The 25,444-nt window shown below is 44.6% G+C and overlaps 2 protein-coding genes across 5 annotated transcripts in view; one reads left to right on the forward strand and one right to left on the reverse strand.

Annotated features, from left to right (window-relative positions):
• The window catches only part of DCBLD1 (discoidin, CUB and LCCL domain containing 1), a 75,559-nt gene extending 69,545 nt beyond the window's left edge, over nt 1-6,014 (forward strand). For all 3 annotated transcript variants that reach the window (XM_084777323.1, XM_084777324.1, XM_084777325.1), the window contains exons 10-11: nt 2,039-2,158; nt 4,149-6,014. In XM_084777323.1, the coding sequence (XP_084633449.1) occupies nt 2,039-2,158; nt 4,149-4,666 (638 nt within the window). In that variant the 3' untranslated portion in view covers nt 4,667-6,014. The remainder of the gene's footprint in view (nt 1-2,038; nt 2,159-4,148) is intronic.
• A 9,988-nt stretch (nt 6,015-16,002) lies between these two features.
• Nucleotides 16,003-25,444, reverse strand: part of GOPC (golgi associated PDZ and coiled-coil motif containing) — a 39,877-nt gene continuing 30,435 nt past the window's right edge. For both annotated transcript variants that reach the window (XM_084777326.1, XM_084777327.1), the window contains 3 exons: nt 25,050-25,214; nt 20,975-21,155; nt 16,003-17,680 (listed from right to left, as the gene is read on the reverse strand). In XM_084777326.1, coding sequence (XP_084633452.1) covers nt 17,550-17,680; nt 20,975-21,155; nt 25,050-25,214 — 477 coding nt within the window. In that variant the 3' untranslated portion in view covers nt 16,003-17,549. The remainder of the gene's footprint in view (nt 17,681-20,974; nt 21,156-25,049; nt 25,215-25,444) is intronic.

The following is a 25,444-nucleotide window of genomic DNA, read 5'->3' on the forward strand; positions in this document are numbered from 1 at the left end:
ACCACCGCCACCACCACAATAGATGCACAAAGCATTTTCAGATCTCTCTCTCCCTCTCTCTCTCTCTCTCTCCCTCTCCCTCTCCCTCCCCCCTCTCTCTCCCTCTCTCTCCCTCTCCCCTCTCTCTCTCTCTCTCACACACACACACACACACACACACACACACACACACTCTCTCCCTCCCTCTCCCTCTCCTTCTCTCTCTCTCTCCCCCCTCCCCCCCCCTTTCTCTCTCTGACAACTTAAACTGTGGTAGACAAGAACTCCCTCTACTACTGAGCTACCTTCCTAGCTGTTATGATCTAAGCGATGGACACTATAAAGTCACACCATGTGAGGATCTCCTGTGGGGGTTTATTGAGGAGAGGGTATACAGAGGCTGCCTCTGGGCGAAGGTAGAGGGAAGAAGAGAGGAGGGACTGGCTGGCCTTTTTTTTTTTCCTTTATTAATTTATTCTTGTTACATCTCAATGGTTATCCCATCCCTTGTATCCTCCCATTCATCCCTCCCTCCCATTTTCCCCTTATTCCCCTCCCCTATGACTGTTCCTGAGGGGGATTACCTCCCCCTGTGTATGTTCATAGGGTATCAAGTCTCTTCTTGGTAACCTGCTTTTATAAGGGGATATAGTACATGCGGGGGGCGGTGGGGGAGGTTATGTGGCAGTGGGACTGTGGCACCTTGGCAACTAGTTGTGATGTACCCTCTGTCACTGGGTCCTTGGAGCAGGTAGTGGAGATGTCTGATTGCTAACACTCCTCCTCCTTTTTTCCTCTCTTTATTTTTAGGTAGGGTCTCACTAAGTTTCCTAGGCTAGTCTTAAGCTCACTTTGTAGCTCAGGCAGGCCTTGAGCTTTTGTTCCCCCTTTCTCTCCTTTTTTTTGAGACAGGGTTTCTCTGTGTAGTCTTGGCTGCCCTGGACTCGCTTTGTAGACCAGGCTGGCCTCGAACTCACAGCGATCTGCCTGCCTCTGCCTCCGAAGTGCTGGGATTAAAGGCGTGCGCCACCATGCTTTGTTCCCCATTTCTGTCTTAGCCTCTTGAGTAGCTAAGATTGTAAGACAGCACAGGTGCAGCTGACATCTTCCAGTGTTTCTTAGGCCACAGATAACTCATTGCTATATCTACTCTTGGTTTCTTCCATTGGTAGCTCTCTGCCTTCTTGAGACAGTGTCTCCATATGTAGCTCAGGATTACCATGAACTCAGAAGCCCAGGGTGGCCTGATGTTCCTCGCAGTCCTCCTGCCTTGGTATCCTTAGTGCTGGGGTTACAGTGAATACCACTGACCTGTGTCTTGAAATTCTCCAAAACAAACAAATGACCCCTGCCTAGTTCTTTCCTCAGTTTCCCAGAAAATATAGTGGCAGGTGAGTGGGGGCGCTGAAGATCTGAGGAGAGTTTAAACAACAGTTGCTGTGTTGCCTCCCATTGAGTGTGAGTCTATGGAGATGATGAAAAACTGCCCATATGTACTCCATACTTTCCAATGTATGGAGGCCACACCCATTTTTAAAAATGTATGTGTGTGTTCTCTCTGTCTGAACGTACTAGGTCCACACCTCGTGCCCACAGGGTCAATAAGAGGGTGTTAAATCGCCTGGGACTGGAGTTAGAGATGGTTGTGAGCTGTCATGTAGGTGCTAGAAATCAAAAGAAAGTCCTAGAAGAACAGCCTGTGCTCTTACCCACTAAGCCTCTCCAGTCCATAAAATACGTATACCACCAGTGGGAGCACACGCCTTTAATACTAGCACACGGGAAGCAGAAACAGGCAGATCTCTGTGAGTTCAAGACCGGCCTGGTCTACATAATGAGTTTCAGGACGAAAAGAGACCCTATTTCAAAAGAATAGATACATAAAGCTACCAGTGGATAAGTACATATTGAAGGGCCTGCCTCATTATGCTTTGCCTAGCACACAACTGAAGAGCTGTGGCTGGGCTTGTCAACGTCCTGCAAGACACTGACTTCTGACACGCTAGGGTTTGCAAATTCTATGCCCAATGCACTGTTTCACTTTCTCTTTCTCACCCAGGCTGTTGGAAGCAGATTAAATACCCCTTTGCCAGACATCAGTCGACTGAATTTACCATCAGCTATGACAATGAAAAGGAGGTGACACAAAAGTTGGATCTCATCACTAGTGATATGGCAGGTGAGTGTCATACCCCAGGGACAGTGCTCCATGGAGGTTCTGCTTGTGGGAGGCACGGAACAGGACAGCGGCAAAGCTCGGTTCCTTCATTGTAGCAGAAATATGAACTCTCCTGTCCCTGGGACCATGTGAAGAGTATCAAGCCGACACGAAGGTGTTAGTCAGCAGTGTGTTCAGCTGATTCAAGCACACCTGCAGGGCACATAGTGACATAACTAGTAAGGGAACCACAGCACTGCCAGTCCCTGGACGCTCTTAATCTATCAGTTTTTTTTTTTTTTTTTTTTTACTAAAGTGCTAGGAAAGAGGTTTGAAAAAGACTCATTGAATGATGATTTAACACATCTCCCACCTTTGAGGAGAGGGAAATAGATTAAAGGGCCTGCCTGGGTCAGAATGGCTCAGTGTCTCTGAGAAAGCTGTCTATCTTCTAGTTTTGTTTTGGTTTTTTGTTTTTTTCTTTTCTTGTTTTTTGTTTTAGGTTTTTCATGACAGAGCTTCTCTGTATAGCCTTGGCTGTCCTGGACTCACTTTGTAGACCAGGCTGACCTTGAACTCACAAAGATCCGCCTGCCTCTGCCTCCAGAGTGCTGGGATTAAAGGCGTGCGCCACCATGCCCAGCTTCTAGTTTAATTTCTTGACTGGCAACCTTCTTCAGCTTCCCTCCAGAGTTGCACCAGACAGCTAGTGTGTACACTCTGAGTGAGACTTCCAAAGACCACATGGTCTGACGGATGGTAACACACCTTATACTAGAAACAAGGCTTTAAGTCCTGACTCCATTGCCAGACAGCTGTGTGATTTGAGAAACCATTGCTTGGATTCCCTCTGCTTTGTTCCCTATTGTAACATGGAATGACAGTCCTACCTCACTTCTATAAAGACTCAAATTATTTTCCTGCCTTGGCACACAGTTAGGGCTCTTCCATGGTCTGTACACCTATCACTAAGCCCAGACCTACTGCTTGGCTCTTCCATCAAACCACCTTGTGTCTCCTAATTCTCTCCCGACACATCAAACTGTCCTTCCCTTCTGTATTAGTCAGGGTTCTCTGGAGTAACTGAACTTACAGAGTAAGTCTGCATGTGTGCGTGTATGCTTAGGAAAAGAGTTTATTAGAATGACTTACCAGGTACAGTCCAGCTAGTCTAACAATGGCTGTAAGTCCAGGAAGCTAGTAGTTGTTCAGTCTGAGGCTGGATGTCTCGGCTGGCCTTCAGTCTTCTCCAGAATCTCAAAGAAATCGTCTTTACAGCCAGTGAGCTAGCAGGAGCAAGCAGGCGAAACCAGCACACTTTCTCCTTCCATATCCCTTATATAGACTGTAACTTGAAGGTGTGGTCTGGATTAAAGGTGGATCTTCCCACCTCACAAGTACAGATTGGAAGGGGGTCTTAACACTTCAAATTATTTAATTTAATTAAGAGTAAATTTCTCACAGATGTGCCTAGCCATTTTGCTTTTATTAATTCTCGATGTAGTCAAGTTGACACGAAGGATAGTCATCACACCCTTTGTTGGTTGTTGTTATCTCCACCTCCAAACTCTATAAAGGCCAGTTTGCAAGTCACTCCTAGCTGGGCCTAAAAGCCCACACCTATCATCCCAGCAGGGAGTAAAAGTCACCCCTAACCTGGGCATGGAGTTTCACACCTGTGATCAACCCTGCACACCAAAGGTTGAGGCAAGAGAATCACAAGTTCAAGTCTAGGCAGGGCTGTGTGACAAGACCCTGTGTAGGTAAATGCCTCACGTCTACTAAACATTTTCCTCTAACCGAACGTCTCTAGTCTCTGAGGTACTGTGGCCCTTAGCAGCTTCCAGAAGCAGGCAGTATTGCGGTGGTTTAAGTACTGGCCACAGCATCTGACTTGTGTTTCCTATTTCCCATGGAACCTGAGGCACCTCAGCCGCCAATGGGGAATTGAGTGAAAGGGAAAGCTCGACTTCTGTCGGCTGCTGCGCTAATGATGCTCATTTGGTTTTAGATTATCAGCAGCCTCTCATGATTGGCACAGGGACAGTCACGAGAAAGGGCTCCACCTTCCGGCCCATGGACACAGAGACCGAGGAGGCCAGAGTGAGCACCGAGGCCGGCGGCCACTATGACTGTCCTCACCGCCCTGGCCGCCATGAGTACGCACTGCCCTTGACTCACTCCGAGCCTGAGTATGCCACACCCATTGTAGAGCGGCACCTGCTCCGAGCTCACACCTTCTCCACGCAGAGCGGCTACCGCGTCCCTGGGCCCAGGCCCACTCACAAACATTCCCTTTCCTCTGGAGGCTATCCCCCTGCCGCAGGGGCCACCCAGAGTGAAGGCTATCAGAGGCCAGCAAGCCCCAAGCCTGTGGGTGGTGGCTACGACAAGCCTGCGGTCAGTAGCTTCTTAGACAGCAAAGACCCCTCTCAGTCACAGATGACTCCTGTGGGGAGTGATGGTTATTCAGCGCCCAGAAATGGACTTGCACCCGTTAACCAGCTGGCCATGACTGCTCTTTTGTGAACCCAATGTGAAGAAAACCTGCTGTGGTACTGAGCTTGCGCTGCTGCGATCCACCGGATCGCGAGCATGCGCGCGTGTCTCTTCGGGATCCTAGAGACAACCTCACTGTTTACAGAACTATGCGGCTGGTTTTGTTCCGACCCTTCCAGCAGAGCCGGTTGGTTTCTGTTGTGTTAGAACAAAGGGACTTTTCTCATTTCTCTAACTGTGACACTGTGCTGTAAAGTGTGCAATTTGTACAGTTATATTTAACATGAGTTAAAGTAACGGAGTTTATGGTGTGTGTTTTCTACGCAGGGCTTAGGGAGGAAAACGCAGGATTTGCAGAGATGTAATAAGTGTTGTGTTCGTGTCTCTCAGTTTTTGAGTTATCTGGCATTGTAAGTAGCAGATCTGTTTTAAACCCTGGCTGGTCATGCTGGCCCGTTTCCTTTTTCATGAACTAAAAGCATTTTTAGCATTCTTTCTCCTGGAAGAAATGAAATTACTTGAAATGTGAAAAGCACACTGGGGTGGGCGGTTGTTAGCCACCGTGGCCGTGCATGTATGCAAACAAGCTCACCACCTCAGCAGCTACTGCCTGCTTGCCTAGACGGTCCCTGAGAGGAAGAGGGCAGCCCAGTGGCCTGAGGCCCTCGTGGGACCCAGCTGCACCCTGAGGGACCACATTCTCTAAGGAAAGGGCCTGGCCTTACTGCATGGTGTTCTTAAGTAACTCTGCCTTTTGGGGGCGCGGAGACTCGAGGCACTCCACATTTGCCGTTGTAGCTCGAGGGACCGTCGGCCATTGCTAAACCTCAGATTAAAAATATAGCCCTACTTCTTACAGCTTTCTCCAGAAATAGTGCACATCGGTGACTTCCATTGTCTCTGGGAAACAAACACTGTTTGAAATATGTTCTTGCACGTGGCTAAGCAGGGCTTTCCTAGTGCCCAGCTGGTACCTGTACTGGTGATAGAAAAACGAGTTTTCTCCTGAATACTCTTAGAGTAGCCCAGGTTCTGGCTGTACCTCATGTTCAGTGTTGTTTTTCCCTGAGTTTACTTTGTGAATTAACTAGGGGATTTAACCTCTTTTTGCCAAAGAGGGAAAAGTACGTGTCTTTTTTATTAAACAAAAACATGGACCCCCCCCCCCCCAAATTCTTTGCTTAAAAATTGTATTGCCGTCCTGTTTGTGTGATTGTCATGTCCTATGAATTCTGTCTATGTTAAAATAGGGTGCTGAAAAGTCATGGCCGACCGTCTGTTATTGTAGTGGAGGTTAAACCGTTTACTTTATGGAGTTTACATGATTCTGTGTGTATACTCATTGTAATAAACGATGCCACATCAGAGGGCCCCTGAATTCTATTCTAATTTAGGCTCTCATGTAGCCCAGGCTGGATTGCAACTCTCAGGGTAACCTAAGGCAACCTTGAAGCCTAGGATGACCTTGGATTTCTGATCCTCCTGCCTTTGCCTCTCCCACATGTTGAGATTACAAATGTGAACCCTCACATCTGGTTTTAGTTTTCCTCTTGTGATAGGCTTCATTCACATTGTCAAGGTAAATAGTTTACAATTAGAGCCTCGAATACTTGGTGCCCAGTCACCTTGGTAATGATTACTTTTCCTAAGGATTTGTAGGAAGTGTGAATGACACTGTCCCAGGGACAACTGTTGGTGTCATTGGCTAAAAATTCCCCAGTGAAATCTAGGTATAATCTTCCAGCCTTTAAGGCAGTACAACCAAGCAGACAAGAGTGATTGATTGCAGGGAAATGGATGAGGCAGATCCACAAGGAGATGATATGGCAGGCGACGAGATCGAGAAGCGTGTAGCGAACCTTAGGGTCTCGTGGAGAGTGACTACACAGTTACACAACCGTCCTACGCCCTCCTCATCTCATCCAAATCCCCCAAAGACAACTCAGAAGTACAGGAAATGCAGGATGGTTCTCAGACGGATAAAGTTTAAGAGGCAGCCAGGTACAGTGGCGCACACCTTTGTCTCAGTACTCTGGAAGTAGAGGCAGGAAGATTGGTCTTTGTGAGTTTGAAGCCAGCCTGGTCTACATAGAGTTCCAGGGACAGTAAGGATGACATATTGTTGCTGTTGTTGTTATTTTGGTTTTTTTGAGACAGGGTTTCTCTGTGTAGCCTTGGCTGTCCTGAACTCACTTCTGTAGACCAGGCTGGCCTCGAACTCACAGAGATCCACCTGCCTCCGCCTCCCATGTGCTGGGATTAAAGGTGTGTGCCACCACCGCTACCTGGCAAGTTCCCTATTTTCATAGTCTTGGGTTTTGGCTATTTTAATTTCTTTGGTTTTTCAAGACAGGGTTTCTCTGTATAGCTATCCCTGGCTATCCTGGACTTTCTGTGTAGACCAAGCTAGCCTTGAACTTACAGAAATCTGCCTGCCTTTGCCTCCCGCGTGCTGGGGTCAAAGGATTTAAAAGGCTTTTATATTATTTTTGTTTTATTGAGACAGACTGTCAGGTACCACAAGATGTCCTCTGACTGTCTGTGTAGTTGAGGGTAACCTTGAACTTGTGATCTTCCTGCCTCTGCCTCCCTTGTTAGCACAGTCACATACTTCCATGGCCTACCTTTAAGTGTGTTTCCATTTGTTGTAGTAGAATGGAAAGCTCTCTGGCCTCTGCTGTTACCTCCTCCAGAGCTGTGCTACATAAGAGTGCTTCTGGCTTTCACGTACGCCATCCAGCTTGGCTGGAAGGCTTTACCCTCAAACCCAATTGACAACCACAGAACCGTTGCATTGTGTGTTAACTTAAAAATGTAACTTTACCCAGTGAAGTGGATAAAGGCTCTTCTTGCCTTCAAACCTGAAAACACCACCTTTCTTCCCTCGCAAAATAAATATTTGAATGTAATAAAACTTGCGCGCGCGCACACACACACACACCCCAAAAACAAAATCGGGTGTGGTGGCTTACCCCTTGAGAGGTAGAGGCAGGTGAACCTCTGTGAATTCAAGACCAGCCTTGTCTACAAAGAGAGTTCCAGGCCAGCCAGGGCTGTTACACAGAGAAACCCTATATCGAAAAACAAACAGATAGAACATAAGCCCGAGGGCAGCTTAGTGGCTAAGAGCGCTAGCTGCTCTAGTGTAGAGCCTGGGTTCAATTCCTAGTACCCATCTGGCAGTTCACAACCGTGACTCCAGTTCCAGGGTATCTGGTGCCCTCTTCTGACCTCTGAGGGCAACAGGCGTGCATGTGTTGCACAGACATGTACATAAAATGAAATGAGTAAATCTTTCTTTAAAAAATGACCTAAGCCATTCTTCATCCATAGCTGAATGTTTAAAGTCAATGAGGAGCCTGAATCCCTGCATCTGGATACTTACTAGCCTTTCTTTAGGTTAAGTATCAGTATGGTGATGATGGCTTTCTGTTTGGGGACTGTGGGGTGTGCTGGCTAGTTTTATGTCACTTGAGAGATGGGAACTTCAGCTGGTGAAATGCCAGAAGAAGACTAGGCTGTAGGCAAGCCTGTAGGGCATTTACTTAATTGGTGATTGATGTGGGAAGGTCCAGCCCATTGTGGATGGGCCCCACCCAGGCACTGGTAGTCCTGGGTTCTATCAGAAAGGACACTGAGCCAGGCAATGGTGGCACACCCCTTTAATCCCAGCCCTCAGGAGGCAGAGGTAGGCGGATCTCTGTGAATTCAAGGGCAGCCTGGTCTAACAGAGTGAGTTCCGGGACAGCCAGGGCTACACAGAGAAAGAAGCCCAGTCTTGAAAAACAAAACAGCAGCTGGGCATGGTGGCCCCACGCCTTTAAGCCCAGCACTCAGGAGGCAGCAGCAGGTGGTCCTCTGTGAGTTTGGGGTCAGCCTGGTCTACAAGGTGAGTCTAGGACAGCGAAGGCTGTTACACAGAAAAACCCTGTCTCAGAAAAGCCAAACAAACAAAAACAAAAACAAAACCCCCAAACAAAACAAAATAAAAAAAGAGGCTGAGCAAGCCAGTAAGCAGCACCCCCTACAACCCCCATGGCCTCTGACTCTGGGTTCCTGCCCTGACTTCCTTCAGTGATGGACTATGATGTGAAAGTGTAAGCCAAATAAACACTTTCCTTTCCAACTTGCTTTTGGTGACAATAGTAAATCTAACCAGGACAGAGGATTTTATTCGTTTGCTTCATTTCTTATTTTAAGGCAAGGGTTCGTTATATAGTCAAGGGTTTCAAACTCACTGTGTAGCTCAGGATAGAGCCTCAAACTCTCAGCACTTCTCCTGACTTGGTCTCCAGGTACTCGGCTTTTAGGCATGAGCAACCATGCCTGGCTGATGATTCATTTCTTTTGAGATGGGATCTTGCTGTGTAGCTTTGGATGTCCTGAAACCATGTAGGCTGTCTGCAAACTTGAGGTAATCCCCCTGCCTCTGTGTCCCGTCTCCTGGGATAAGCTTTCAGCACTGAGTCTCTGCCTTTTGTAACGATCATTGAAAGCTGCTTTTCTTCGGGGATTTGAAGAGAGCCTTGTGTGGCTCGAACTCACTGAAGCCAGGGACTCCCTCGCCTGGATCTTCAACAGTGTGACATGGAACTCCCCTCTCAGGTCATGCTAATGCTGCAATCGTCTGATATGGATGCTGTCATGAGCCATCAGTACAGATTACACATGGACAGGCAGCTGGTTGCTTGATCGGTGCTCATCTCCAAACGCCCTTTTCCACGGTCCATATACCCTGTTTTGTTCATGCCGTAAGTCCTCTAAGTCCTTTGGGCTGGAGAGATGGTTCAGTAGTTAAGATTGCTGGCTATTGTTCCAGAGGACCCAGCTTCAATTCCCAGCATAAACATGGTGGGTCATAATTGTCTGTAGCTCCAATTCTGAGACCTGATGCCCTCTGCTGGCCTCTTCAGGCACCAGGCATGGATGGATGTGGTGCACAGACATGTGGTCAGGCAAAACACCTGAACACATAAAAATAAAACTTAAAGCAATTTTTTTAAGAACAATTTAAGCTCTCTAAGACCAATCCTTAGGGAGTCAGATGAGCCCAGGGCTCTACCACTTGCGTTTGGTAGCTGCATGATGAAGTCAACTCCTTTTTGCAGAACTTATTCCATGGGCTACTTCCTGCCTGGGCTGTGGACAAAGATAAGCCTCGTTCCCAGCAGTCCCCAGCAAGGGCAGGTGCTACAGTGGATGAGGCATTGGCTCTCTATCCTCATCTCACACTCAGGGAGGGCGTGAAAAATCCTTAGCTAGTTACACTCCACGTTGACTACACACCTTCCTCTGGGTAGCAAATGGTACCTTTTTCCTGCAAAGGTTACTGTCTTAGTTACTGTCCTGTTGCTGTGAAGAGACATCGTGACCAAGACAGCTTGTGTGTGTGGGGGGGGTGTGAATGGTATGGATATTTGAAAACCTAACAAAGCTGTACCTCCAATTTCTCCAGTCTATTGGGAGCCAGACATTTTAATACACAAGCCTGCGGGGGGGGGGGGGGGGGCATTCTCATTTAAACTGCCACGGTTACTATAGAAGTCCTTTTGTTTGTTTTTGTTTTTGAGGTACCCCTTTACAGTTCTCAGTCACCACTGAAAACATTACAACCGTTCTAAATCTAGGCTCAATTCTTGTGTCACTCAGGAAAAATGAAAATAATGCGGATGAAATGAAACACTGAGTTTATTCCCTTTTCTCTCCCATGGCTGACTGCAGAAGGAAGAGAGGCTCTGAATCATGACTGACACTCTGTGACCCTCAGCAAATGATGTAACTCCTCCAATCTGCAGGATTGGAGTCTAGTTTAAGGAGCCTCAAAAAAGCCTTCTAGCCTAGCAGGGTAAATGCAGCTTTTGAGAATCTCTTGCCCCCTACTGGCACCTTCCCAAATTGCACCTACCTCTCTAAACTTTCAGTTTCTGTCTGTTTTACATTTACTCAAGTTTCCTTGTTACAGGTAGTTTAACCATCTTCCTACTTAGAAACTACAGGTCTTTTCCTTTCCTTTCCTTTTTCCTTTCCTTGCTTCTTTTCTTTCTTTTCCAAATACAGAATAGCTTTCACTTAAAGTTTATAGAAAGTTCTTGTTCAAATCTTAATTTCTTTCCATTATGTGTTGCGATTGTTCACTATGATGAATTTTTGTGATTTTGTAGTTCTACCAGGTTTTTTGTTGTTGTTATTTTGTTTTGTTTTAATTTGGTTTGGTTATTCAAGACAGAGTTTCTCTATTTCTCCTGGACTTGCTTTGTAGACCAGGCTGGCCTCACAAAGATCCACCTGCCTCTGCCTCCTGAGTGCTAGGATTAAAGGCATACACCACCACTGCCCAGCAGTTCTACCAGTTTTCAGCTAACTATATATTAAAAGTTATTATTTTACTTGTGTGTAGTGGGCATGTGTGTGGTGTGCCATGACTTTGTATGGTGATCTAGGACAGCCTTCAAGAGTCGAGTGTCTGCTTCCACTGTGGGTTCCAGGTGTGTGTGTATGTCTGTGTGTGTATGTGTGTGTGTTGACTTTTGTATGGTAGTCAGAGGATAGCCTTCAGGAGTTCAATGCCTTCCTCCACTGTGGGTTCCAGGTGTGTGTGTGTATGTATGTATGTATGTATGTATGTATGTATGTATGTATGTATATATGGTGTTGACTTTTGTATGGTGGTCAGAGGATAGCCTTCAGGATTGAATGCCTTCCTCCACTGTGGGTTCCAGGGATCAAATGCAAGTCATCAAGCTTGAGGCAAGTGCTTTTACCCACTGAGCCATCTTGCCCGCTCCCTTTATATACTTTGAGGCTATTTTAAGTAGGTGTATACAAGGTGTGGCGAGTTGAATAAGAATGGCCTCAGAAATAGGCTCGTGTATTTGAGTACTTAGTCCCCACTAGGTGGAAGTGTTTGGGAAGGATTAGGAGGTGTGTCACTGATGGCGGGCTCATGTATTTCAGGTTAGCGCTCTCTGCCTTGTTTGTGGTTCACTGTATACACTCTCAACTACTGCTCCGGTGCCATGGCTGCCTGCTGCCATACACTCTGAAAACCTAAGCCCCAGATAAACTCTTAATTTGCCTTGACCATGATGTCTCTATCACAGCAACAGAAAGAGACCAAGTCACAAGGTTACAATTATTTCAGCTCTTGTGGTAAACTGAAAAAACAAGTCCTCTATGCCAAATGCTGTCTTCATCTCTTTTGTATTAACATTATCTTTTGTAGGACAAAATTATAAGTTCATCTTCCCTGAGTTTTGTGTCCTTGTGGTTATGTATGATCCCCATAAACATCCTTTTCCAAAGCTAATCAAGTTTCCCCTCCCCACAATAGGATTCTTTTAAATATTCCTTCATCATACTCTCTCGTCATCCCAGCCTTTACTCCATAGCCTGGGCTGTCCTGGGACTATGTAGCCCACAACTTATGCTCATTCTTGCCTTCCAAGTGATGGGCTTACAGGAGCATGCTACTAGGCCAGCTTAATTCTAACACTTCTTGGTGTATGGTGTTCTCTTACACTGAGCATCTTCGGTTTAGCTTTGCTAGGCCTTAACCCTAGTTATATGCCAGGCAGCAGAGTAAGTGGGGCTCCTACTGTCCTAGGATATAAGGGGGTGAGGGTAAGAGCAATCTCTTAAGTACATGGTTTTTAGATATATTTATTTATTTATTTGTTTTGTTTTGAGTTTTTGTTTTTGGTTTTTTGTTTTTTTTTTTTTTTTGAGACAAGATTTCTCTGTGTAGCCTTGGCTGTCCTAGATGCGCTTTGTAGGCCAGGCTGACCTCGAACTCATAGAGATCCACCTGCCTCTGCCTTCCTGAGTGCTAGAATTAAAGTAGTGCACCACCAAGCCCCCCCCCCCCCCCCGCCCCAGCATGGCATTAGATTTATTTATTAAGTGTGTAGTGTTTTGCCTGCATGTATGCCTGCACACCAGAAGAGGGCTCCAGATCTCACTATAGATGGTTGTGAGCCACTACATGGTTGCTGGGAATTGAAAGTCAGTCCTCTGGAAGATCAGCCAGTGATTTTAACTGCTGAATCCTCTCTCCAGGCCCCAAGGATGGGCTACTTTTAAAAGATCAAGCAATCCAGGAGGACTAGCAGTCACCATCCTCAGGGGCATCAATCCAAATGATCTCCCTGTATTTCAAGGTTCTAGGCTTCCCTCCTAGCTTTAAGGGACTAGATGTTCTGCAAAACCTCACTGGACGCCCTTTCAGCCCTCTCACTGTAGGAGGGAGGCTTCCTGAGAACTCTTTCCTCCCCCTGAGGTCTAGCTCTCCCAGCGGCCACCTCTCAATCATCAGCAGATCACTTACACATCTAATGGGAACAGCCACCTCAGCTGTTCTGACCCTGTGGTCGCCAGGATCAGGTTCATAGTTGATGTATAACCAGGAAGACCACAAGCAAAACCACAACAGGGAAGTGGCCCACCTACTGTCTAATCTCCCTATGCTACTGGACAGGCTTGCACAACTCCACACACAAAGCTCTATTCGCCGGGGAAGACTGCCTCTGCCTATGATCAGAGGTAGGGTTAATCAAATATATTTGAATATAAGCTTAAGCACACAGGTAAGAGAATGAGCTCAGATGGCAGACACACCCTACAGTATAGTTGTGAGCTCTCAAAGATTTGTTTCAATCACATTTTGTAGGGTCAGCTACCCACTGCCTAGCATGCACTAAAATTCCTGGTGCCCTGAAGGTTAGTAGCACAAATCTTGTAGTTTACACAGACATGTTGTGTGTACACTTGCTACTATTTGAACTGTCCTCCTGAAACCTGGCTCTATACTGACCAGTGGTCCTCTCTAAGGACGACAGATGACACACTGTCACCCTAGCATGCCAATACTCTTTTGTATATCATCTTTGAACCATACAGTCCCTTACTTTTTGGGTATGAGATGAACAGTTCTTAACCGCCAACCCAGGACCCACTTCTTCACTCCTGGCCTGTAAGTGTTACTCAGGGGTCCATTCAAGAAGACACTGAAGCAAAAGGGTGCTGCTCCCTGTTTAACAGGTTTATTAGTTGAAGAAAAACAGGTGTGTGGGAGTAGGGGGGGGCGGAGCAACCAGAGCACAGAGCAGGTGCATGACGGGAGGAAGGAACGACGTGCGAATGCAATTCTGTTCTGTGGAATCTTCCTGCCAGTTGCCGTGACTCTCAGGCTCTCTGTCCAGGATCTCGGGATCCACTGACCATCAGGCACCTGAAGACACACAGCCAAGCCCAGAGTGAGGCAGCTGGGCCTCCAGGCAGCTAAACATCCTCCTGCTGGAGACATCAGAGCTCTGTTGTCACAACTGTTGCAAGAGTAGCTATGTCACAAGACAACCTGAAAAAACATTTGCTGTCAAACAAAATACATATATCACCAACAACATGTGCTAACTTGTAATACTTTCTAACCTTTTTTTTTCCCCTCTGTTCTTCAAGGTAGATGATAACCTCTCTAAATGTAACACTGATCAAGAACGAAAATGCAAGACTCTTTATATTTCACAAACTGAGCATTACCTTAAGGGGGTGAATTTTGGAAAAAGACTTTTCTTTAGGGAACTTAAGAAGCAGTAGCATCAATCCACACAGGGGGCACCAAGGTGTGAGAACTAAACCACATATGTCACATATAATTTGGAAAACTCTAAATTTTACGTAGATGTTGCCATGAAAGAATTTCCTTTAAAATACTAGGATTGGTTTTTATAATTTTATCAATGCTTTCAAGATCTGTAATAGGAAACTAAGCCAGAGAGACCAGGGTTCCTGCCATCTGCTCAAAGTGTAAAACAGACTCCAGATCTCAGCGTTGTTCTGGCAGTTCCTTCTAATTACTGTAATTTTCAACCCAAACAGATAAAACAGTAAGACTAAACAATTCCTATCCTCCGCACCCGCCATAATATTCTAGCACAACAGCTGGATTCAGCTGTTGTATATTTCATGACATTTTGGTATAAGTCAGAGAAGCTACTTAGGACCCACAGTAAACCAAAATAGTTAATGTGAATGAAAGAGAAAACATTTATTTTCCTTCAAATTTGATCCATACCACTTTAATTTTTATTTACAGGCTAATTAAGAATATGAAGTTCAACATAACTAGATATAATACGGTTATCATAAATCACCTTACATGTGAACCAATATATTTTTGTTTTAAAAAATATGAAAACAATGTAAGCCCACTTCTGTGGGGAATAATCCAGCACCAAGGACAGGTTGTGTTACTTGTAATTGTTCAATTGTAATCAACAGGCTCGCAAGCTCTTCATCTCTCTAGTTTAACAACAGTCCCTAACCCAAATGTGGGGTGTCCATCATGTTCAGAACAGCGAACTGCAGAAGACAATCTTGCCCCTTAAGCGTGAATATATCTGCACACACACCTCTCATGTTCTACTGAACAATTTCCCCACTTTTTTTTTTTTTTTTGTAATGGCTTTGTAACAGCTTCTCCTCTCAAATCCCAATTTTTTGGCTTTGTTCAAGAAGATTCAGTGTTATATGGACATCTTTCCCATGAATGTGAGGTATAAAAACTACTTTTCAGAGTGTTTGGGGAAAAGTTCAAATACCCAGTTCATTCCTAAGGACCACATTTTTTTTTTAACCACATATTCTAAAGTGAACTCCCAGCTAGGCCTGGGGAAGTGCCAGGATGCTCACAGCCAATGTGTTCTCGCATCCAAATGAGAGAGAAGCAGAGATGTAAAGGACACTGACCTGCAGAACCATAATCTATTCTTTCTAAATATATATTGTAACCATCTCACACAACCTCTCAGGGGCAGCACACAAAAATGCCCATCCATTTTCTAAAACTCTTTTTTTAACATTTATTGCGCAGATCTTGAAAACATTCCAAGGGTTATAGCTTATATTTCCTAACGATTCAGTCATAGTATATAAGGCATATGTTCTCTGGAAAGAAAGGGAGGGAGGGAAGGAGGGAGGGAGGGAGGGAGAGAGAGAGAGAGAGAGAGAGAGAGAGAGAGAGAGAGAGAGAGAGAGAGACAGACAGACAGACAGACAGACAGACACAGAGAGAGACAGAGACAGACACAGAGAGAGAGAGAGAGAGACAGAGAGAGACAGAGAAGAAAGAAAGAGAGAAAAAGGGCCATGGTCATTCCCAGGCAATGCTGAAAGACTCTAGGAAATAACATGGTTTCAGGTCAAAGCAAAAAACGTTTTCAGGTCTGTTACCATGGATATTTCTTCTTAAGGTAAATAAACACACTGGCTACCACCTACTTTGAAGATCTCAAGTCATGCATTGGGGTATGTGTTTGGCATGGGAGTACACTGAGGAAGAAAACAATCTTTCTTTTAAGAGGCTTAGCCTGTCAGGAGCAAACAAGAATACATAACTGCTTTATTCCTTTGTACAGTTAAAATACTAACCTTGTTTACAGGCAATGTTACACTACAAAGTATCTATCCCAGCATCAGTAACAATATACATACGCAGTGCACTTCTAGTTCCCAGTTAACACGGGGATACTGTGAAGAATGAAACCACCCAGACTATCAATGAGCAACAGTTAAAAACTAAATTTATAAATAGCAAAAATCACAAAATAAAGTATATACACTTTATAGATTTAACTTTGACCAAATATATAATGCATCTGGGAAAAACAAGCATACCAAGAAAGATACTGATATTTAAAGCCTTGTAGGTAGGCTTCTCCCACTTAATATTCCCTTAGGTGAAAATCCTTTAAAACAGAGACTTATAAAATTGCCGCCTCTTTAAATACAGTATTTTGACGTTGCCCAGCAGGGTGCAATGGTCTGTAGGTCAGGAAGGGGGACAGGCACTCTGTGCATAGTTCTGACACAAGAGAACATACACGTTACAGAGTCCGCACACAAGTATTGCTTTAGTCACACAGATACTGATATGAAAACCAATCCAGTCACTGTACCAAAATGTCTTCACCTCCTCTTGCCCACCTTCACTCCTGGCTTTTTAAATGATTGGCAAGTCAGGTACTTAAAGCAAACTGCCATTTGAACACAATGTATTTTGTGACACAGAAATGTTTCCTGACTGTCACAAGACAAAGCTTATGAACAACTCAAAATGTATAAAACCGTCTGTTGTAGATTCCAGAAAATAAGCATTTGAGGCTAGACACTAACAGTGTAGTGCTCCAATACCATGCACACAGAGCAACATAATTGAGAACAGGTATTTTACACCCATCTGCGTTTCCTTTAAACATCCAAAGTAAAATGCACAGTAACTTTTCCAAAACTATTTCTAGTGCAGCATTGATTGATATAGGATTGCCTAAAGAAAACTATTTTGTACTGCAGTTGAATAAACTGGAGAGCAAACTCATCATAATAAATGATCATGGACAATTAATTTAGATATCAGGAATGTACAATACACTTAAAAAAAAAACCTGAAACAAAATTTTCAGTTGAGCAAAAATGTCAACTTAGATTTCTATTCATTGAGTCAAGTTCTGTCTTCTGAAATTCCACAGTTATCCTTAGGGAATATGTGATATCATTTACTCTGCTGTATTTAAAGGGTACTTAGAAAATTCCAGTTAGCACTGTCCTGTTAAATATGACAAAGAGCCAAATGACATAGCATCGACTTGGCCCTTGAGAACCTAGTAATACCCCTTTGGGAAACACATGCTTTGGTGCTTAGATTCCAGGAAAATCAAAACTGCCTTCCATGCAACAGCTAATTAACATATACCACAGAAAACAGGGGTTTTATGCACTGAGAACTGTTCACACGAAGCCCTGAGGTTCCCGCCTTTCTCTAGGCAACACACAGCCTCCCTGATCTTTGTGCAATCTTTGCCACCATCTTCCCTAGTGCCCAAATTCCAAAAGTCTGCCGAGCAGCGTGTCTGGGGACAGCTTAGTAGGCCTTTTTATGATGCAGGCCGTGCAGACCAGCTGCTCTGGCAGCGCTGTCATCCAGAGGGCTTTCCCCCGAAGCGCCCATGTCCCCGTTCTCATGTGTATCACTCACTGTCTTCTTATTATACCCTGGAAAAAAAGAACAGAAGAAAAAATAGGTATTTTCAGCTGAAAATATATTTAATGTTTATAGTTTTACTCAGAAAAAAAAGTCTGTTGGAATTATTAGCAGCAATATAAGGCAAGTTAACACTGTCTTGATCAAATTAATAGTGTTTAAGGGAAGTTTTTTCATCTTATAGCAGATAGCTATATATTTTTTTAAAGTATTAATTATTAAAGGTACCTGAAAGTTATAAAATAAATCTATCCAGTTTTCTACAAAAACTTAGGGTTGACATAAAATTATAAAATTCAACAGTACCTACACAACAATCTACTGAAATACAAATATTTTAATGTTTGTATTTTGCTTCCATATTACTTCTTATAACAGTTGATTGAACTATATGCTAGTTGACTGCTAAACATTTAATCTGTCGGCAAGATAATATCTAGCTAAATATCAGAACAAATTTTGGTTAACTTACCTAGCAGATAAAGAGTTGTAAGTAAATATCATGGACTACAATGCCTATTATGTAAGCTAAGGAAGGTCTGGATTAAATAACAACAACTAGATGTATTTTAGCCAGGCATGGCAGTACATGCCGGTCACCTCAGGAGGCTAAGGCAGAAGAGCCCACATTCAAGGGCAGCATGATCTACACAATGAGTCCCTGGCCAGCTAGGAATCATAGGAGACCTAGAGCCCACCAAAACATACTTTAATTATCTGGCAGCTAATAGTGATGTGCTGTAGGGCACACATTTTGGCAGAGTCATATTTCATGTTTTAAGTGTCTGTAGTTTATACAGCTAACAGAGAAAGTTTCTAATCTTGGCTATAAAAAAGAAACAGTTCTTTTGTGTTTTGTTTGTTTGTTTATTCCTTTGCCCCCCCGCCCCCCCGCATCCCCACCCCAACACACACAGTGTTTCTGAATATCCCTGGCTGTCCTGGAACTTGTTCAAGACCAAGCTGCCCTCGAACTCAGAGACTGTCCTGTCTCTGCCTCCTGAGTATTAAAGGTGTTCCTCATCCCCCGACCTCCACTTGGAACAGGTGGGGTTTTGTTGCTGTTGTTGGTTTGGTTTTTCGAGGCAGGGTTTCTCTGTAGAGCCTTGGCTGTGTTGGACTCTGAGTTGTAGGCCAGGCTGGCCTTGAACTCACAGAGATCCGCCTGCCTCTGCCTCCCTGGGTGCTGGGATTACAGGCGTGCGCCAAAAGGACCATGGGAGAACAGCTCAACGCTGTAAGGTTCTAACAGAAATGACACAATAGTTTTTCCCTCCTGAGACAGTCTCATTGTGTAGCTCTGGCTGTCCTAGAACTTGCTTTGTAGAACAGGCTAGCCTCAAACAGTTTCATTTACCTCTGCCTGCTGCTTGTTATTCATTTCTAAAAATGTTTTAAAAAGATGTACCTCAAGTACGTACATGTGTCTAAACACCTGTGGAGCTCAGAAGGTAGCACGAGATGCTCTGGAGCTGGAGCTACAGGAGGCTGTGGCTGCCCGTGCAGGTGCAGGGAACTGAACTCCAGTGTTCTGCAGGAGCGGCAAGTGCTTTTAACCTCTGAGCCATCTCTCCAGCTCCAGCCACCGGCTTGAGAAAAGGCAGCTTGATTACAACATCTAGGTTTTTACTCTGTTACAAGTACACGCACATCCAGCTTCATAGAGGTGCACCTGGGTTAGAGTATTTTAATTGTCTTTTCAAATAACTGTCAATGTTCTTTAGTCCTATATGGAAACTCAACAGTGTGGAGCAGGAGGCATTACCAGCACACAGTTCCTCCAGAGGGTCTTTTTTTTTTTTTTTTTTGGTCTATCTTGCACTGTGAAGGTGAATACACACAACTTTGTAAAGTCTCATGCAGGTCATATGAAAAACACTGAATAGCTGAAGTAAGCAGCAACCAAAAGCTGACACATTTTATTGCATTATATAAGAATTGCATCAATTAATGTGTCAGTCTTACAAGTCTTACAAATTTTCCTTTGGGAACCAGTCAAACTCAAGGGGACTGATGCCATGTCCTTTAAGACTCTGACTTTTAACAGCTTACGTTTTATTTCTAGCAATAAGTACTCTCAATTGTTTTCTTTGAAGGAACAGACTGCAAAGTTCAAAGATAATGGCCACCTAACTGAATAGCATTAACTGCCAGTAACCTAACCAGTGCACTACTCTGAACCAGCACCTTGGTTCAGAATGCTGGGTCAGTGACACATACATGCAAATAGAATATTAAAAAGCAGTGCCCACAAACAACTGGCATTGGGGCTTAGTCAAAGAATACTAAAAAAGAGTAAGGATAAACAAGCGGGCTGGGCTTGTGCCACACGCCCGGGACATCACCATTTGGAAACCGAGGCAAGGAGACTGCACATTCAAAGCTAGCCCAAGTCAGTCAGTGGGGGCCGAGCTCAAAATCAAACCAAAATAAGCTGTGCATTCAAGAAGTAACATTTAATTTTTAAAAAGTTTTTATAGATTTTCCCCAAATGCCAATTTTATCTACAAGTAAGCTGTCACTGTTCCATCACAATATTATCAGGAAAAGCCCCCCTACTCCACGTGCCTTTCAAAAGGTCCCAGGGATTCCTGGACACTTATCTACGGTAACGTAGAAACCACTGCTCTACCCAAGCAAAGTGCTAGCATACTTCTTTTATAAATACCAACTGAGAGTCTTGGGGACCCTGTATCCTTGATCTGGGTAATAGTCACATAGACATCAATTCTGCCACTAACCCAGCGTTTGCAGCTCTAACTCCTTGTGTCAGGAGAGGAGAATGTGCAGAGACGGAGGACACTGGGATGCGTGTGCTCGAAAGGAATGCTGGGTTTTGTTTCAGAGTCTAGAAAATTGCAATCTTCCTTATTTTCCAAGCATCTTAGCCAATATGAATTAGAAAACATGTCAGCTAGTGGAGCATAACAAAACCGCAAGGTAGGCTACTCATGCCCTCTGTTCTGTATCATTTAACTGTATCACTGAAGACACTGATGCTTTTACATTTTAAGACATTATTAATAAGTCAGGGGTGGTGTGTGTGTGTGTGACAGAGAAACCCAACCTTAGGAAAACTAAAAACAAAACAAAAAAAATAAACAAGCAAGCAAACTGGGGGTGGGGGGAGGTGGTATGTGCCTCTAGTCCCAGCACTTGGAAGGCAGAGGCAGACAGATCTCTGCGTTCAAAGCAGGTCTGGTCTTCAGACTCAGTTCTAGGACAGCAAGGACTACACAGAGAACCTGTATCTTGAAGAAACAAAAGAAAAAGGTGTTAATAATAGTCAATAAATCTGATTTTACCTTGTAACACTTTCATTTCGCCGCCGCCGTCTTTGCAAGTAGCACCAGGGTTACCACCTCCCTCTAACTCATCAAGATACAGGCGGTAGCGGTGTCCACTCTCATCTTCATACTCAACGTTTTCATCATCAGAGTCCACTTCAGGGGCCACGTAGACGACTTCAAATTCAATCTCTCCTCTCTAAACAGGGAAGAGCACAAAAAGCCCGTCACTGTGATCATCATCACAGGCTTCTCAGGCTTGGGGACAGGCAATGAGAGGAGGAGGTTGCGGGCACTGCTCCCTTTCAGCAGGCATGCAATTCTGGACTCTTAAGAGGTACAAGGCTTGGAGGCCAGGATGGCCAGACAACTGCACGGATCTTCTTTATGAGAGAGTCCCTTCTGATATTACAGCTCTTCCTACTGATCCAAGCATTCACTCACTCGAGACAAGGTCCCAAGTGGACCAGAATGCGCACATAGCGAAGACTAACTTGAACTCCTCCTGATCTTCCTGCCTCCCCTCTTAGAAGGGATCACAGGCCTGCCACTATTCCCAGCCTACTAACCACAGTATTTTAAATGACATCTCTAAAGTAAAAAAGATGCTTAACTGGCCAGGGATGGTGGCGCATGCCTTTAATCCCAGCACTCGGGAGGCAGAGGCAGGTGGATCACTGTGAGTACAAGGCCAGCATTGTCTGCCAAGTGAGTCCAGGACAGCCAAGACTACACAGAGAAACCCTGTCTCAGTGGGGGGAAAAAGGACTGTTAAATTTAACAGATTCTTGGAACAAGTTTTCAGTTTAAAGTCATCTTGCACTTTACCAGCAATTTAGTACATAAGGGTGTCAAACAAAAGTGGCTAGTTCAAGAAATTGGTATTACTTATTGTTCCCACTAAATTCCTTCCTGTTAAAAGTAGTTTTATTCTCCTGACTCAATTGCTGTCTGCTAACCTAGGCCTAGTCCTGGAAGCTTCTAGCCTCTGTACAATCTAACCTAGGCTCTGAATGGTTTCAGTCTCTGAGACTCACTGCTTAATGAGCTCACCCTTACTTGTTCTTTCTGAGCTCTGGGCTGGCTGGTTCAACTCAGCTGTTCTGGCTCAAACTTCTCCCAGCTGACTTACTCAATCTGGTTTCTTTCTTGGCCCGGAACTGCTCTGCTTGGCCTCAGACTAACTGAGTAATCTGGTCTAATCTGGCTACTCATTTTCTGGCTCATTCCATTTTCATCTGAGTGTGTTCTCTCGCTCTTTCCTCTCTCTCCTCTCTGTCTCTCTTTCTCTTTCTCTTCTCTCTTCTCTCTCTCTCCTCCCTCCTCCTTCTCTCTCTGCAACTCATCTCTCTATTTTATCCTGGTAAAACTACCCCCTTTCTCTGTAAAACTCCCTCTTAAAGTCATGTATCACCAAGCCTGGATCTAAGCTTTTCTTTACCTGATACTTGCTCTATACCAGGCTGGCCTTGAACTCAGATCTGTTTGCCTGTCTCCTGGATTAAAGGCGTGTTTCTATTCCAGCCAGATCACACAGACCTAGAAGATCTTTGGATGTGATCTCTTGCCAGAACAGCCGTGTTCTGAATTAACATTCCTCTACACTTTTCCCTTAACAAAGGAACCTATTCTGTAGACAACCTCCAATTTGCCTGCACTAGCTTCACACTTGCAGCAATCCTCCTGCCTCTAAGTTACTACACCCAGCTTCTTAGTAAGGCTTAAACCTTTGTTTTAAAAGACTTTTTAGTGAGACACGACAACAGTGCTAATAAAGGCATTTATTTAGTAATAACAGTAATTACTATATTTACTGCATAAAATTACAGCTTTTATTGATCCTCCAGAGCATCCCATTCTCTTCTCTTCTTATAAATGAGAAGCTGTGATGAGTACTGAAGAGAGCATGAAGCTTTCCCCAGCGCATGAGCAAGCACAAAGAAACAGCAATTTGGTTGTTAAGTCCTTTCATTTTACTACACTAGGTTAGGTGTAATACTTTTATTGTTATTCTTTGTATTTGGGTTTCTCTGTGTAATAGCTCTCTCTGTAGACCAGGTTGGCCTCGAACTCACAGAGATCTTCCTGCCTCTGCTTCCCAAGTGCTGGGATTAAAGGCGTGTGCCACCACTGCCCGGCTTCTCTTATTCTTTAATAAGAACTTTATGCTCAAGTACAAAATTATAAACCAAGCTCTCACTGTCATTTACTGAGACTACAATCACCACATCCTAGCCCTGTGTGTGTCAACTCTGAAAATTACAGCCTGTCTTTTCTCCAAAGAAAGTCTGCCAGTTTTGACTGCTACCCACTAAAAGTTAGTGTCTTTGGTGCCCTGATTTCCTGGTGGCTCTCTCCAAGAAACGTGGTGTAGGCTCTGTGTTTAATATCCACACCTGCCCACCTGCAGCTCCTTCACCACAGGTACCATTTATCCAGTTCCTATGCTACTGACAGGTACTCAAACTGAGCCCAGAAAACACTAACTTAAGAGACTACAGCGGGGCCAGATGTGGTGGCACACGCCTTTAATACTAGCACTCGGGAGGCAGAGGCAGGAGGATCGCTGTGAGTTCGAGGCCAGCATGGTCTACAAAGTGAGTCCAGGACAGCCAAGACTAACACACAGAGAAACCCTGTCTTGGAGGGGAAAAAAAAAAAAGCAAACCAACAACAAAAAAAAAGACTATAGCAGTATTCTCGGACCTTTCTTATGAGATAATTAAATGACAGAAGCATCATAGCAATACTGGGCGTTAGTGAAAAGACTGCAGGAAACAGACTGGTTTTAGTCATAACATCTAACTGAAAGGATCCTCAGAATTTCTATAGCCCAATTTTTTATTTAAAATAAATCAGCTGGGCTGGAGATATGGGTCAGTGGTTAACAGAACCTGTTGCTCTTGCAGAGGACGTATATTCGACTCTCAGCACCCAAATAATTAAAAGTACAAACCCTTTGTCAAGGTAGAGAGGTGATGTAGTGGTCTTCAGTGAAGGCTGAAAGCACGCCCAGCCCACGGCCCACATGTTTGTGTTGAGGATGCCCATCAGTGTGTCCCAACACAAAATGTAAGCTGAATTAAAACAATGCCAGATGGTTTTTGCTGATGTTTTTTGTTTTTGTTTGTTTGTTTGTTTTTGTAACTCCATTGTGTGATTCCAAAGAGTAAACTTTGTGGGTTACAATGCTGTGTCACAGTATGAGAAGGCTGGAAATCCACAGTAACACACATTCGGGCTTAATGTAGCAGCCCTTTCTAAGGAAGCATTGTCAGCAGTCCTCCTGGTGCTGCCGCTGTGTACTCGACGCCACAGTGGTGCTTCCCGCTCCATTCGTTCTCCACTAGTGGCACACACTGTGTGGATGGCCCCAGACGTCTCCACGTCCTCCAGCACTCTTCTTTCCCTTAACCCTGCTCTCAGAGGAAGCCAGGCTGCACGGACATGAGATAGCAAATCTGACTCTAGGCAGATTCTTATTATGCAACTCAGCAGTCCTCTACTCTCTACGGACTTCACTTGAACTCCTTTGATTATTGCTTTATATTATGTGCATGTGTGTTTTGCCAGCACGAATGCCTATGCCCATGGAAGGCAGAAGAGGACTTCGGACTGATCCTGGAGCTGGAATTTCAGATGATTACTAACCACCAGGTGGTGGTGGTGGGAGTTGAACCTGGGTCCTCTGCAAGAGCAGCAAGAGTGTTACCCACTGCCCATCCCTCCCGCCCTGCTTGCTAGCTTACATTAAATAGACAACTGGGTCAGAGGAATTCTGAGGATCCTTTCTGTTCATAGTCTACAACGAAATTCAGTCTAGCCCCACAGTCTTCTCTGACACCCTGGACTGCTAGGATGCCCCCGTCCTTCATGCTGCTGCTCTTCTGAGCATCTCCACACACCCTACGGCCACACCACCACCATGCACATGATTAGACCGCGCACAGAGCACTTTGTAGTTTGTTCAAAGATAAGTAGCTATGGAAAAGAGTAAACGAAACTTTTCATCAAACACGATCAAGGGACGTCTATAAGCTTCAAGGAACAGAAACATATCTACACCAGTTTTAATCACATAAAGAGAACCCACCTGCTGGGAAAGTATGGTTACAGCTTCTTTGTGCTTTGTGTCCCGTAGGTTCACTCCATTCACCGCCAGAATAGCATCTCCAACATGCAGCCCTCCACATCTATCTGCAGGCTGTCCTGGGTGGATCTCAGAGATGAGGATGGGAACGCCGTGCTCCTTCCCACCCTAGCAACATCCAAGGAGGCAGGTTAGCGTTTATGTTATAAAATGGGAGCAGATCATCTCAGATACAAGACATTTTCTTTTTTTCTTTTTGTTGTTTTGTTTTTGTTTTTTTCGAAACAGGGTTTCTCTGTGTAGCCTTGGCTGTCCTTTATAGACCAGGTTGGCCTGGAAGTCAAAACGATCCACCTGCCCCTGCCTCCCCAGTGCTGGGATTAAAGATGTGTGCCACC

Source organism: Acomys minous (assembly GCF_964271855.1).
Source record: "Acomys minous genome assembly, chromosome: 3".
In the NCBI taxonomy this organism is placed as follows: domain Eukaryota; kingdom Metazoa; phylum Chordata; class Mammalia; order Rodentia; family Muridae; genus Acomys; species Acomys minous.